The sequence below is a fragment of the Ascaphus truei genome, chromosome 3 (genome assembly GCF_040206685.1).
Source record: "Ascaphus truei isolate aAscTru1 chromosome 3, aAscTru1.hap1, whole genome shotgun sequence".
Taxonomy (NCBI): Eukaryota; Metazoa; Chordata; class Amphibia; order Anura; family Ascaphidae; genus Ascaphus; species Ascaphus truei.
In genome coordinates, this window is record NC_134485.1 from 127024134 (window position 1) to 127037024 (window position 12891).

Consider the following 12891-nt stretch of genomic DNA (forward strand, 5'->3'; position numbering starts at 1 on the left):
TTATAAGAAATAATGATGATGGTAATAAAAACAACATATCTAAAAAGGAAAGATATGCCCATAAAGTACACGTTCACAATAATTAAAAAAAAAAGGGGATTTGTAACAAAGGTGTTATGCAAGTATGTAAATGAAGGAATAGGGCGCCAAATTTAACATAATGGCGATGAAACACCTGCGGTGTAATCAGCATCTCAAACAATAAATTACACTGGAAAAATCAGGTTGATTTACCTTATACTGTTTTTTTTTCCTTCCCATTTACTAAATATTTATTGTAACTGCTAAGAATGGAAGATTGGATTACAAACCCCCCCCCCCCCCCAAAAAAAACTTGACTTTCAGTAGGTAACCTATTGACAGGGAGGACCAAATACTGAAGAGTACAAAGAGTATTTTTCCTGCAGTGTTGAGGTAGAGGAACAAATCAGGAAAGAATGTATAGGATACATAAATTGGGGGTCATTTCTTCATCATTGCAGGTTTCAAATGAGCACTCTCACGGTTTATCATAACACTCTGTAATTGAGAACCTTAGCCGGATATTCTATTTTTTTTTCCATCTTAAAAAGGTAATAAGGCTTCAGCATTGTTTATTTCTGTCCCCCCTACATTAATGTGGATATATATGATGGACAGGCCTGTACCTATAAGTCTTCCAACAGCCTTTTATTTCACTCTGAAGATCAAGGTTAGGGTGGAAAGGTCCCAATGTACTTGTGTGGCCAATTTCTGGACCTCCCCATCTTCAATCTCTTTCTTTAATAATAATACCCACCTCTGCCCGTACTTTTTCCTATAACAGCAAGTCATCTGGATTTTTTTTTCTCAGATTTTGTTTTTTTTTTACACTAAAATACAAAAGTGCATAGCAAACGTTAACAGTGATTTAAGTGAACAATTGCTACTCTATCAGTCTAGTACACGGGTGCGTAAACTGGGGAGTGCAAAGTTTTCTGGAGGGAGGGGAGGTGGCGCGGCGCTAACAGAGGCCCTGCGCACTTCCTCATAACATTTAAATAAAATGTCTGGCGAGCGCACAAGGCCATTGTATGTCTCTTACCTTCACTCCAGCGTCTTCTGGCGACACGTCGCCATGACAACGCAGAGTCATGGCAACACGGTGTCAAGTCAAATACCAGAGAAAAGGTAAGGCGGGAAGGGGTGGCAGGGCGCGGGAAGGGGGGGCAGGGCACGGGAAGGGGGTGCAGGGCACGGGAATGGGGGCTGGGTGCGGGAAGGGGGGGCAGGGCGCGAGAAGGGGGGCACAAGCTAAAAAGTATGCGCAACCCTGGTCTAGTACTTAATTCCCTTTCAGTCATACAACTCTTCTCCATCTTTCCCATTCTCCCCTCGATTATGGTAAGGCTTTTTCTTGTATTGTATGTCTTTATTTATATAGCGCCATTAATGTATATAGCGCTTCACAGTAGTAATACATGTGGTAATTAAATAAATAACAGATAATATAAATAACAGATCATGGGAATAAGTGCTTTAGACATAAAAGTACAGGGAAAAAAAACAGAAATGGTGATAAAAGCGCTAAGAACTAAACAATACTTATTGGTGTGAAATATAAACACTTGAAAACCTTAAAATAATAAGGCAAGGCTGCCGAGAGATACTGACCCAAAAACAAAGTCAGTCATGAACACCAAAAACAAAATACAAACCGGCGCCTAAAATTGTCCAATGATAGTCTATTTGGAGATCCAATTGGACCGGGACACACAGATCCACTTCCAGTCTTGTGCTTCCAAAGTTGTGACCACGACCGGATGAAGCGTGATATGTGGAATCAAGCAGAAAGATAAATCATAGTGCAATCTGATAACAAGAGGGACATACAGTACAAACACTAAACAAACAACAGATAAAACATAGTGCAACCTGCTACTATGGGGACATACAGTACAAACACTAGACAAACAACAGAGACAAATACAGGCAAGGCTGACTAGATGGAAGAGCTACTTTTAATAAACAAATAATGATAAAATACAGTTAGGAACACAACAGCAGGCAGCTGGTCCGGTAGTTCTAAAATCAAAATCCTACACACGACAAGTCGGAGGTACATGTGCGGTGGATAATGAACATGAGAATGTGGCAGCTTGTCCACCTGTGGCGTCGGGCTGGTTTGAGGGCAGCTTCGGCGCTACAACACCTCCCAGTTCGATCGTCCGTCGCTGGGAGTGTGCTTGGGGGCAGGTCCTTCTCTCACTGCTACAACCGGATATACGTAGCATGCAGCCTGTGTTCTCCAGTTTCCTGGACTGACCGCTGTCCAACTCCAGAATCCTTACGACTACCAAAGGGGCTACCTGTATTGTATTGTATTGTATGTCTTTATTTATATAGCGCCATTAATGTATATAGCGCTTCACAGTAGTAATACATGTGGTAATCAAATAAATAACAGATAATATAAATAACAGATCATGGGAATGGGCTTTAGACATAAAAGTAATATTAAGGAAGAGGAGTCCCTGCCCCGAGGAGCTTACAGTCTAATTGGTAGGTAGGGAGAACGTACAGAGACAGTAGGAGGGAGTTCTGGTAAGTGCGTCTGCAGGGGGCCAAGCTTTATGTATCATGTTTGTCCTTTCTCTTCAAAGTCCCCCTGAAATCTTACATTTGCAATCCCACAGAGCAGGGCAAAAACAACCTTTTGTAAACAAATTTATAATCTAAATGGCTTCCTTCAACTAATCTAAGCAAGCTAACATATTTAGCTCCTTTTGTTTCTCCGGAAATTAATTACAAATTGCATTTTGTAGGAGCCTCTGAAATGGGGTGGCGTTTCTATCAAGTGCTTTCTTTACCCTCCTAAGCCCATCATACCCTTGTCAGACGGGCAGCAATTCTTTGAGCAGTGTTAGGCTGCGGCCATGGTCGGGGAGACGGCGCAGAGGCATGCGCGCGTGGCGCGATCACAATGCCTTAAGGCAGGGGAGCGCAAACTTTTGAAGCTGCGCCCCCCTGCCTGGCCTCCCCCCCAAACTGCCAGCTGCGTCAAATGATGCTCCGGGGTTGCGTGACGCCGCGTTGCCATGGAGATGAGTCTGAATCTCGGTAAGTGTTACTGTTGCAGAGGCCTCACGCGATCCCCGGCATTTAATTTAAATGCCTTGGGGAGGAGCCCGGGACCTCTGCAACCGCCCTCGCTCCTCCAGACAAATCTCCCGCCCACCCTGGGGGTGCACCCCCCAGTTTGCGCACCGTTGCCTTAAGGCAATGATCACAGTCATAGACCGCGTGTGCGACAGTGCCCGCGGTGCGCGAGGAATCAGTTAAATTAGATTCCATGGTGCGATGACCAGGTAACGTGAGAGGTTTGCCCAATGAGGGCGAACCAGCTCTGTGACGTTACGGCCACGTCCCCCGACACGCCTCCCCATCAAGTCAACCCTGCCACAGATCGCTGGAGTTAAAAAGTGGTGACGTCACGCAAACGGACGTAAGCGTGCAGTCACCATAGACACAGCCTTAGGCTGCAGCCATAGTGCGAGCAACAGAGCAAAAGTAGCGATCTGTGGACTCCGATGACGTGCACGACGGGGGGTTCGGGAGGGGGGGCGTGACATCACCAGACTGGTTCGTCCTCATTGGCTCAAATGCTTACGTGACGCGGCCGTCGCACGAAAAAGGAAATGTCTCCTCCAAAGCCTGCCGCACCGCCACGTGCGTCGCATAGCACGCAGCATGGCCGGACTGGTGCACTTACCTAAATTTGTTTGGGTCACGCACACTATGTCCGCAGCCTTACATTTGGAGGCGCTGCTGAGATTCAGACCTTGGGCGCCCAAACTAAAGTCTAAAAGCAGTAAGACCAAATTAGGGATCATGTCCCTACCATCTCGCCAGAGCGTCCATGAGTGGGCCCTAAGACGCCACGCATCTCCCCGCCACGTGGTTGCCATTAGTCAGGTCCCAGTATCCCTGTCCTTGCCCAGCTTGCAAAACACACAGACAGATACTGGGGTTCACAAAAGCCCACATTGTGGATGCTAAATGAGACACTGACATCCAGTGGAGAACACTCCTGGTTGATTGTCGCTGTGAAATTCCAGTGGACAATGCCCCACCGTTCCTGCAGCTCCCTGAAGCCCCACCCGGTGGAAGTCCCCTCATCTACCCTAATCGCAGCGCCAGAACGGCAGTACCTAGTGCCACCCCTAGCGTGGAAGGGTGTCAGGCGCCCACAGCCATCTCTCCCCAGGGAGCCCCAGCCGGGAGCGAAGCTGGCAGCCGATGGTCCGGACGAAGCCACCACAGTGCCCGCAGTTCAAGAAGGCCAGTTATTCGCAGAGGCCTTAGAGAAACTAATTGAGAAAATAAGTCAGCTGGCCCCGATCCAACTCTACCGCAAGTTGAAGGCTTTCTCTGGGGCGTGGCCCACACCCTTGGGAGAAGAGGCGTTTGAGGAATGGCACGACATGGTGGTGCAAGTACTCAGACTGGACGTGCACGGACGCTGTCAAGAAACAGAGACTCGTGGAGTGCCTGCGGCCTCCTGCCGCCAACATGGTACGGTTTTACTGCGAGTGTCACCCGGAGGCCGACACTCTAGCCAAAGCTTACGGTGTCCCAGACGACGCCATCTCTCTAATGGCCCGGTTCCATGCCCTTACTCAAACAGAGGGGGAGGAAGTGTTGGAATTCCTTTGACGGCTTCAGCTGGCCCTATGGACCCTGGTGAAGATTGTCCGAACGTCCGAGGCATTGCTGGATACCGGGTCACAAGTAACTATTATATACCGACCCTTCTGCGACCAGCATCTGAAGCATCTGCCCATGCAGTAGGGGGAAAGCATGAAGTTGTGGGGACTCAGTAATGACGACTATCTCATCGATGGCATGGTAAAAGTACGGTTGGATATACCACAGTTGAATACCAACATGTCTCACACCATGGAAGTGGAGGCTCTGATATGTCTCGAGCCCCAAGAACATCCAAGCTCCCCGATCATATTGGCGACCAACGCCGATGTGGTGAGGGAGGGGATTCGAGCATAGCTGCAAGAGGCCGGCGAACTACCCCTGTCTTCTCTACGGATTCATCCGGTTCTGAAGGAAGAGTGCTGCAAGGTCTCAGCCCAAGAGGGATATTGTGACCTATTCAATCTCACCGCGGGGTTGACCGAGATTCCACTAGTGGGAGTTAAGTTCATGTACGCAGAATGCTGTTATCTGGGCCGAGACGAGGCCGATCAGTACTTCTCCCTAGAGTACACCCGAGGAAGACGCCAATAGTGGGTACAAGCTCGTGCCAGAGGTACGAGTGATAGTCCAAAATTCCCGGGAACATCAAGGTCAAAGACTGGGCTGAATATATCCAGTCACCCCTGTCGAGATGATGGCTCAAGTGAACACCGCCGCTGTGCAAGATCAGCCGGCCAGGCTGTCATTCAACTTCGGAGAATCGACCCTGTCCGCCCAGCGGAAGGATTGACTAACTTCAAAGTTGGAGGAACGCCGGGAAGTGTTCTCCACCAGTGAAATGGATGTGGGGTGCAGAAAACTGTCTCCAGAAGTCACATCTGCATGGCTCCACTTCGAAGACAAGTGGATGTCTGCCTGCGAGGTGTTCGTAGGCCTCAAAAAGAGCCTCACGGAAGCCCCCGTCCTGGCTTACGCCGATCCCGAGCAGTCATATATTCTACATGTGGACGCATGCTTCAATGGACTGGGAGCAGTGTTGCACCAGAAATACCCTACTGGTCTTTGCCCCGTGGCGTATGTGAGCCGTAGCTTGACCCCCAGTGAGCAAAATTACCCAGTCAACAAGCTGGAATTCCTCACCCTCAAGTGGGCGATTGTTGACAAACTCCACGACTACTTATACGGAGTTTCATTTGAAGTAACGAACAACAACCGTTGACTTACATTTTGACGTCCGCAAACTGGACACCATGGGCCACAGGTGGCTGGCAGCCCTTTCCAACTATCAGTTCACCTTCAAGTACAAATCGGGGCCCCTGAACATCGGAGCCGGTGCTTTGTCCAGAAGACAGGGACCGAGTACAACGCCAAACGACTGTAACGCTTGCGCAGCAGCGGAGGCACGCCTGGAAAGTGGATTGTCAACGTAGCCGGGTCTGGGTTGGAGAGATTGGGTTGTCCAGATACTTGCCGAGATCGTGGGGCGGAGCCAGCAGCGTAGTCGATGTCCGTTGTGCCGTAGTCAGGGGTTGGAGCCGGTGGGGTAGTAGAGTATCCAATAGCAGTGATCAGGGTTGGAGAAGTGCGGGTAGTCAGAGGCAAGCCGGGGTCGTTATCCAGAGAGGGTCCAATTGTCAAGCCGGGTCGGTACACGTGAGATCAACTGGAAGCAAGAAAACAGCAAGGCACAAGGCAGGGCAAAACAGAACGCAGGAACACAAGGCTACAACAGACTATGCTCAGCAATGAGTGACTGAGCATGCAGGGTTTAAGTAGCAAGGCTGGAGCAATTAGTGTGAGAGTCGGAGCAGAATTGCGGCCCCTGCGGGAGCTGTGATTGGACAGAGGATGCAGGGTAGGTGAGCAGTTAGCAGAATCAGGAATCTTGCCACGCAGCAGGGGAGCGGTGCACGATCGTCGCGTGAGTGATGCGAGTGGGGGGGCGGGACCAAGCTCTGTGGTGTTTGCAGAGAGCCTCTGTGTGCGCACGCGTTCTGTAAGCGGCGCGGAGGCGTGTGGAGCAATAGGTAAGGAGGGAACACGTCGCAGGGGACGTGTTCCCCGATTCCTTACAACGACGGCCTCTGGGAAGAAATCCCTGGACCAGGGATTCGAGCCATGTGCTCGACGGCTGCCACAGTAGCATTCTCAGAACTGAGGGTTGCTGACTCACTGGGATGCCAATCCAAGGCCCTCCCTGTCGCCTATTGACACCCAGAAGGCATGAATATCATCCCAGACAAAATCATCCCCTGGAAAGAACTGGTACTGTACCAGATAGGGGTTCATGTGGCTGGAGCAATCCACCAGGCCATTCAGCAAGACAAGCCCTCATTGGTGAATAGTGCTCCCACCGACACGGTCGCCGTAATAATGCGTGAATGGGACAAGTTCGAGATCAACAAGGTTCTACTCTATTCGGTGGTTCCATACCATAACCACCCGGATAGAAGGCAGCTGGTTATACCCAGGAACCTACACCATATGATCCCACGATCGATACACGATGACCATGGGCACCTTGGAGTAGACAAGACCTTCGATTTAATACGAGACCAGTTCTTCTGGCCAAGGATGAGAGTCAGTAGAATACCATTGCCGCTGATGCTCACGGTGTACACAGCGGAAGACACTGCCTACCAGAGCCACTCCAATGGCCCATCTGAAGAGCTTGGGCCCCTTAGATCTCATATGCATGGACTTCCTATGTATAGAGCCAGATTTGAGGGGCATCAGAAATGTACTCGTGATCACGGACCACTACACCAAAGCCTTCCCCACCAAAAAACCATTACGGTGGCTAAAATTTTATGGGAACGGTATTCCGTACTCTACGGGCTACCAAATCGCATGCACTCGGATCACGGGCGGGACTTTGAAAGTAAGCTCATCCGGGAGTTGCTGAAGCTATTAAATATCAAAAAGTCCCGAACGACTCCTTACCATCCGGAGGGAGATGCTCTGCCAGAGAGGTTCAACTGGACCCTCCTCGACATGCTCGGCACTCTAAAAGGCTTTCAGAAGACAGAGGGGCGCAAAAACGTGGAGTCCTTAGTTCACGCATATAATTGCACCAGTCACGAATCTACAGGATTCACTCCCTATTTCCTAATGTTCGGGCGAGACACGGCTGCCTGTGGACATCTGCCTGAGGGTATCTACCGATGGGGTACCCAACAGGACGCACTATAAGTACGTACAAAGGCTCCAAGAAAGCCTGCAGCATGCTTACCAATTAGCGAAGAAAGCATCAGCCCATCTGAATGCCTGCAAAAAACGGCGCTACGACCACAAGGTCCGCCATCAGGAAATTCGTCCTGGAAACGGTGTTCTCCTCCGCAATCTAGGGATCCCTGGCAAACACAAGGTGGCCGTCCGCTGGCGCGACGGAGTATTCGAAGTAGAATCTCGGATGCCGGGCCTCCCTGTCTACCGCATACGCGACGGGGATGGCAGGGTAAAGGTCTGGCACCGCAATCATCTACTGCCAATCCCGTAAGTGGGAGATAACGATCACGAGATAGAGACTGTAACATTGGCCAGTGAACCAATGAGCCAGATGGTGCACAACAGCCAATAGGGCTGCGGATATCCCCTGCTCCTAAAGCGATACATTTGGCACGCTGGGAACGCGTGCTCAGTCGTGAGGGGGAGCAGAACAGAGCAGGTAGTGTCCAGGGAGCTGTGCTTCCCTTGACTAGGCCTTGTTTGTCCCCCTTAGGCCCCGAGTCCCCAATTAGCTTGTGGGTGCTATAGGGACAGGCCCATCAGATAGGTACATTGCTCCTGTAGTTGTATAGTGTCAGGGACACAGCAAGACACTGCCGCGAGATACAGAGACTATCTTCATGGTGGGACACTCCAGCGGGAGTCCACCCCAGCAGAGGCGGACGCCGACTACGTGGGACATGACTGATCCCTTTTACAGCCGGCGGTACCTGGGAGCTGGAGCACCCAGCAGGTATCATATTCAGCAAGTGCACCAACCGTTCAAACACGGTCTGTGGGTATCGCTACCGCACACTTGGGGTGGGTTGTGGCTCCTGTGGACACCGGGTGGTTAGGTGCCCAGGACACCTCAGTACTTTGGGGGAAACCTCACCAGGGTGTGGACAGTGGGGTACGGCCGTGCGAGGCCTGTAATAGTACTGTGGTTACAAGGTACATGTTCAGTCAACTGTTATATATATACACTGCCTGTGTATTTATTGCATTGGCTCCTGTGGAGGGGTTATCCAGCGCTGCCAGGATCCCTTACAGGTGGAGTGATATCACCGGAACGAATCAGGTACACCCCAAGCTCCCTGCAGCGGAGGATCAGGCATCCTGTGAGCCATCAGGTAAAGCATCGCACACAGTCACCCTAGACACAGGGGAAAGGGGGCTACACACAATTTCAATTAAAACTGAATTCCAGATTAGTGATAAAACACTTCCCTTGTAGTGGATGAACTTGGTACGAACCCTAGTGCCAGGGTCTCATATGCTTGCATATTCTATGTAAAGTGCTGCATACCTTATAATAACATACATCATCAGCCCTGGTAAATCCCCTGTTGCGTGAAGGCCTCCCTAAGGATCTTCCAGGTACTGCGGTTACAAGCCTCCCTCTCCACGTTGTTTCAACACATTTTAATTTCATTTTCCCATCTTACTGAGTTCTAATATATAAATATATATTTCCCACTCCCAGCAATCTCCATGAATTGTAAAACTTTAGATGAACACACGTCAATCATGCTTAAAGCGCGCTGCACTCGTCGGATTGCTGCCTGCCAGCACAGAGGTGCAGCGAAGCACAGCCACACATTGCCCTCTTGTGTGAATCAAGCGGAAAGGTCGACACGGAAGTCGCGGTCTCCTGCCTAATGACGTCATTGTGAAAGGGGTGTATTGTTTGTGCGTTTAGCTATACCCAACATGGCGGCCCCCTTGTCGCAGCAGCTGGAGAGTTTATTGAACCCGCTGCCGAGTTTTCGGGACCCAGAAGATGATCAGGATGAAGGTAAAAAGGGGAGAGGAGGACTAGAGACTAAAGACTTTGGGGGTTCAGTGGTTGCCTTGTCGGAGAGGTGGGATGTGCATGTTGGGATCAACCCACGTGTGTGCTGCTGCTACTTGCCTTGAGTTAGGGGTGTATTTTTTTTTAACCCAGCGCATTATTTCTCTTCTTCCAAAAGAAAATAAACAAAATAACCGGAAGGGCAAGACCAACAAATAGCAAGGACAGGCATGCACGCTCCTTTGCTGGGGGATTTATGTTGCATTTGGGGTTTTCAGTGCAGAAAATCTCTTGGCGAATGGGATGTTTCACTCACAGAATCTGAATCTGTTATGGAAGCACCAATCCCACGTTTTCAGGATAGTTTTCTCCTGCCCTGGGTTTTTCACACTTATTACCCTAAAACATCCAGCGATTTGTAATTCTGCATTTTCTACATCTGAAAAGGGAAACTGTAACAATCTTCGGGTGCTTTTTGAAACGTGGAATAGCATCAATGCTGTACGAAGAAGCTGGAGGTTGATAATCTTAAGAAACTAGGATTTGGAGCGGTGCAGCCCAGTTTAAATCCAAGTACTGGTTCTCCTTATTATAGTGGGCATGTCACCTTTTATCTCAGAGACAAATATTATATTGTAAACTCTTCAGGTCAGAGACTTATTGAGCCTGCAAAAGTCTATGTGCAATGTTTCATTCATTGTCAGATTTATATAGGGAAATGTTTATTTCCCTGACTTCTTCTGCCTCAAACCACAACAAAATTGGGGTGGGAGGGGGGGGGGGGGGGGAGAATTAAAAATGCGGTACCTGTTTAAAGCATAAGTGCACATTACAGCTTTGCCAAAAATGAAATGCTATCATAAACTGTTTACATTGTGCTAATCTATTGCATGATGCTAGGTAGGCTGGTTTTGCTACCAATAAATATAAGGTATAAACAATTAGATGTACAAAATGTATACCTGTGATGTTGGCACCTGTATTTAGAGTGAATAATTCTGTATATTCCCTTTAGTACCAGAGACATGTAATGCATAAGGATATATAGACTTTGAGCGACCACACTACTATACAAATCTGAATGTTTGTTAGATATTTTGCTGCCAAAGGGACTGCACAAAGGGTTTGATAATATGCATTGATGGAAGTGAATTAAAGAATTGTAGTGTCAGTAAATGCAGAGACCACCAAGTGCTATGCGAGCTGACATATCTTTTAGCTCATTTGTCTGCAGGATTATGCTGTTCAAACTTTAAAAAAAAAATCCTTTTTGAAAATTACCCGGTTTTGTAGATTCTTTACACATTGTACTTACAGTATTTTGTCAAATATATATGTGACGCTAATGTACTTTGTGTAACAGGCAGTAAATAAACTGTAGAAGGTAGAAAGAGTTTTAACAAAGGCACACAACTTACTTTTCAAACTTTTCCTAGATTATAATGAGATTTCTTTTTTTAAATTACGCTACAAAAAAATGATTAGAGGCTAAAATGTCCAGTTCTGGGCTTTGTTATTGTTTTCCGTCTAATGATCTCAGCACCACAAGTATTCACACACGTTCTATTAAATAAGAGTGCTACGCAGACTTAACTGTAGATTAATCTCGTACATTATATTATTATCATTAACAATGGTTCTTGTAATTGCAGCCACTGTTGCCAGAGTCATTGATAAGTTTGAGGAAGGTGGAAATGAGGATGATACCCTTGTTGTTGGCAGCCTGCGGAAAAGAGCCTCAGCCTATCTGCCAGATACAGATCAGCGGTATTTGGGAAAAGCTACGTCTCGGAAAGCTTTGCGAGCGGAACTAGGAGAGGAGTCTTTTTCAGAAGGTTCTGGTGAGTAATATAAATGTATCAACAGTCTTAACCAGCACAATGTAGTGCACACTAATTACATCTTGTGTAGTTTTTGTGTCAAATTGTAAGGGGTATTGTAGAAAGTCAGAATGGCCTCAGTCTTTTACATGACAATATACCAACCCATAAATATTTGTATATATTTGGGAAAGGGGAAAACACAGGCGCAAATTGTTAACTAAACATTAACCTATGAGCATGGGTAGACTGGGGATAATCTAAGAATCCTTGATTTCTCTGAAATAAAGAGTGGAAAAGAGACAAAATATGGTGAAGTACGTTTTTGTATTTGTTACTGCGCAAAAGTAGGTCGCTACTTACAAAGTAGCAGAAGTTTAAAGCATATAGGATATAAAATCCTCTCCGTCCTGCTGCCTGGAGTTGTAGTCTGCTTCCTCCCCACGTGGGACGCCAAGATCCTTCGTGGTAAGCTTCCTCCGTCTGGAGCTGCCTTCCTGAGCTCACTGATTCCTCCTCTGGTGCCGCGAGACTGCAGCGATGACATAACTCCGCCGATACCACAGCCGTAGCATCGGGGGTAATGTCCAAGGAGTACAAGGATATTCAGGAGGGAATTATGCTCAATATGACTTAAGGATAGGGGATGCTGTAGATATAATCAAAAGCCTCAGTAAATATTGTATTTAAACAAATGCGTATAATTTTTGTGTTTTGCCTAATTTGTTTGAAGGTTTTTTTTTATTTTTTCTAATTCTGTTGAAAGGTAAATTTAAAGAATCATCAACACGGGATGTTAAAATACCATGACATTATATACTAAAGGATACATTCCTGTGTGTGATAAAATGTGCATGGGTATTCTCTGATTTATTAAACATTTTCGTTTTATTGACAGATGAGGTATCACAAGATGAGGAGGGGGAGGAACTGGGAAGCGCTGAAGAACCAGAGAGCCGTGAGGAAGATGAGGAGTTTGAGAGTGATGATGCAGACCATAGCACAGAACAGGAAATGGAAGACGAGGAGTCTGCCGATGAAACCGTGCACAGCAACATGGAGGGTTCAGATTTGGAAGACAATGGAGGGGTGCTGACTTTTTCCAAAGAGAAAACATCCAAGGAAGTTGAAAAGGGTCAAGCTGTTAAAAACCAAATAGGTGGGTGAATGGATTTTTGTATGAAATTGGTATTATAATTGTGAATGCTCAAAGAAGTCAACTAACTAGGCATGTTATTCATGTCAAACGGATTAAATGGCCTCAGCAAGTACAGTACATCTTGTAGAAAAGCTTTAGGGGAGAGGACATATGTTACAATCATTAATATAATTTGATTATATAAATACAGAATGTGTAAGCATTTTGCTGACAAATGCAAGAACAAGGAGTTGTGTTCTAAA

General features: G+C 47.4%; 1 protein-coding gene across 2 annotated transcripts in view; it reads left to right on the forward strand.

Annotated features, from left to right (window-relative positions):
- The first annotated feature begins 9530 nt into the window (after window positions 1–9530).
- The window catches only part of AATF (apoptosis antagonizing transcription factor), a 128882-nt gene continuing 125521 nt past the window's right edge, over window positions 9531–12891 (forward strand). For both annotated transcript variants that reach the window (XM_075589499.1, XM_075589500.1), the window contains exons 1-3: window positions 9531–9673; window positions 11323–11511; window positions 12389–12649. In XM_075589499.1, the coding sequence (XP_075445614.1) occupies window positions 9589–9673; window positions 11323–11511; window positions 12389–12649 (535 nt within the window). In that variant the 5' untranslated portion in view covers window positions 9531–9588. The remainder of the gene's footprint in view (window positions 9674–11322; window positions 11512–12388; window positions 12650–12891) is intronic.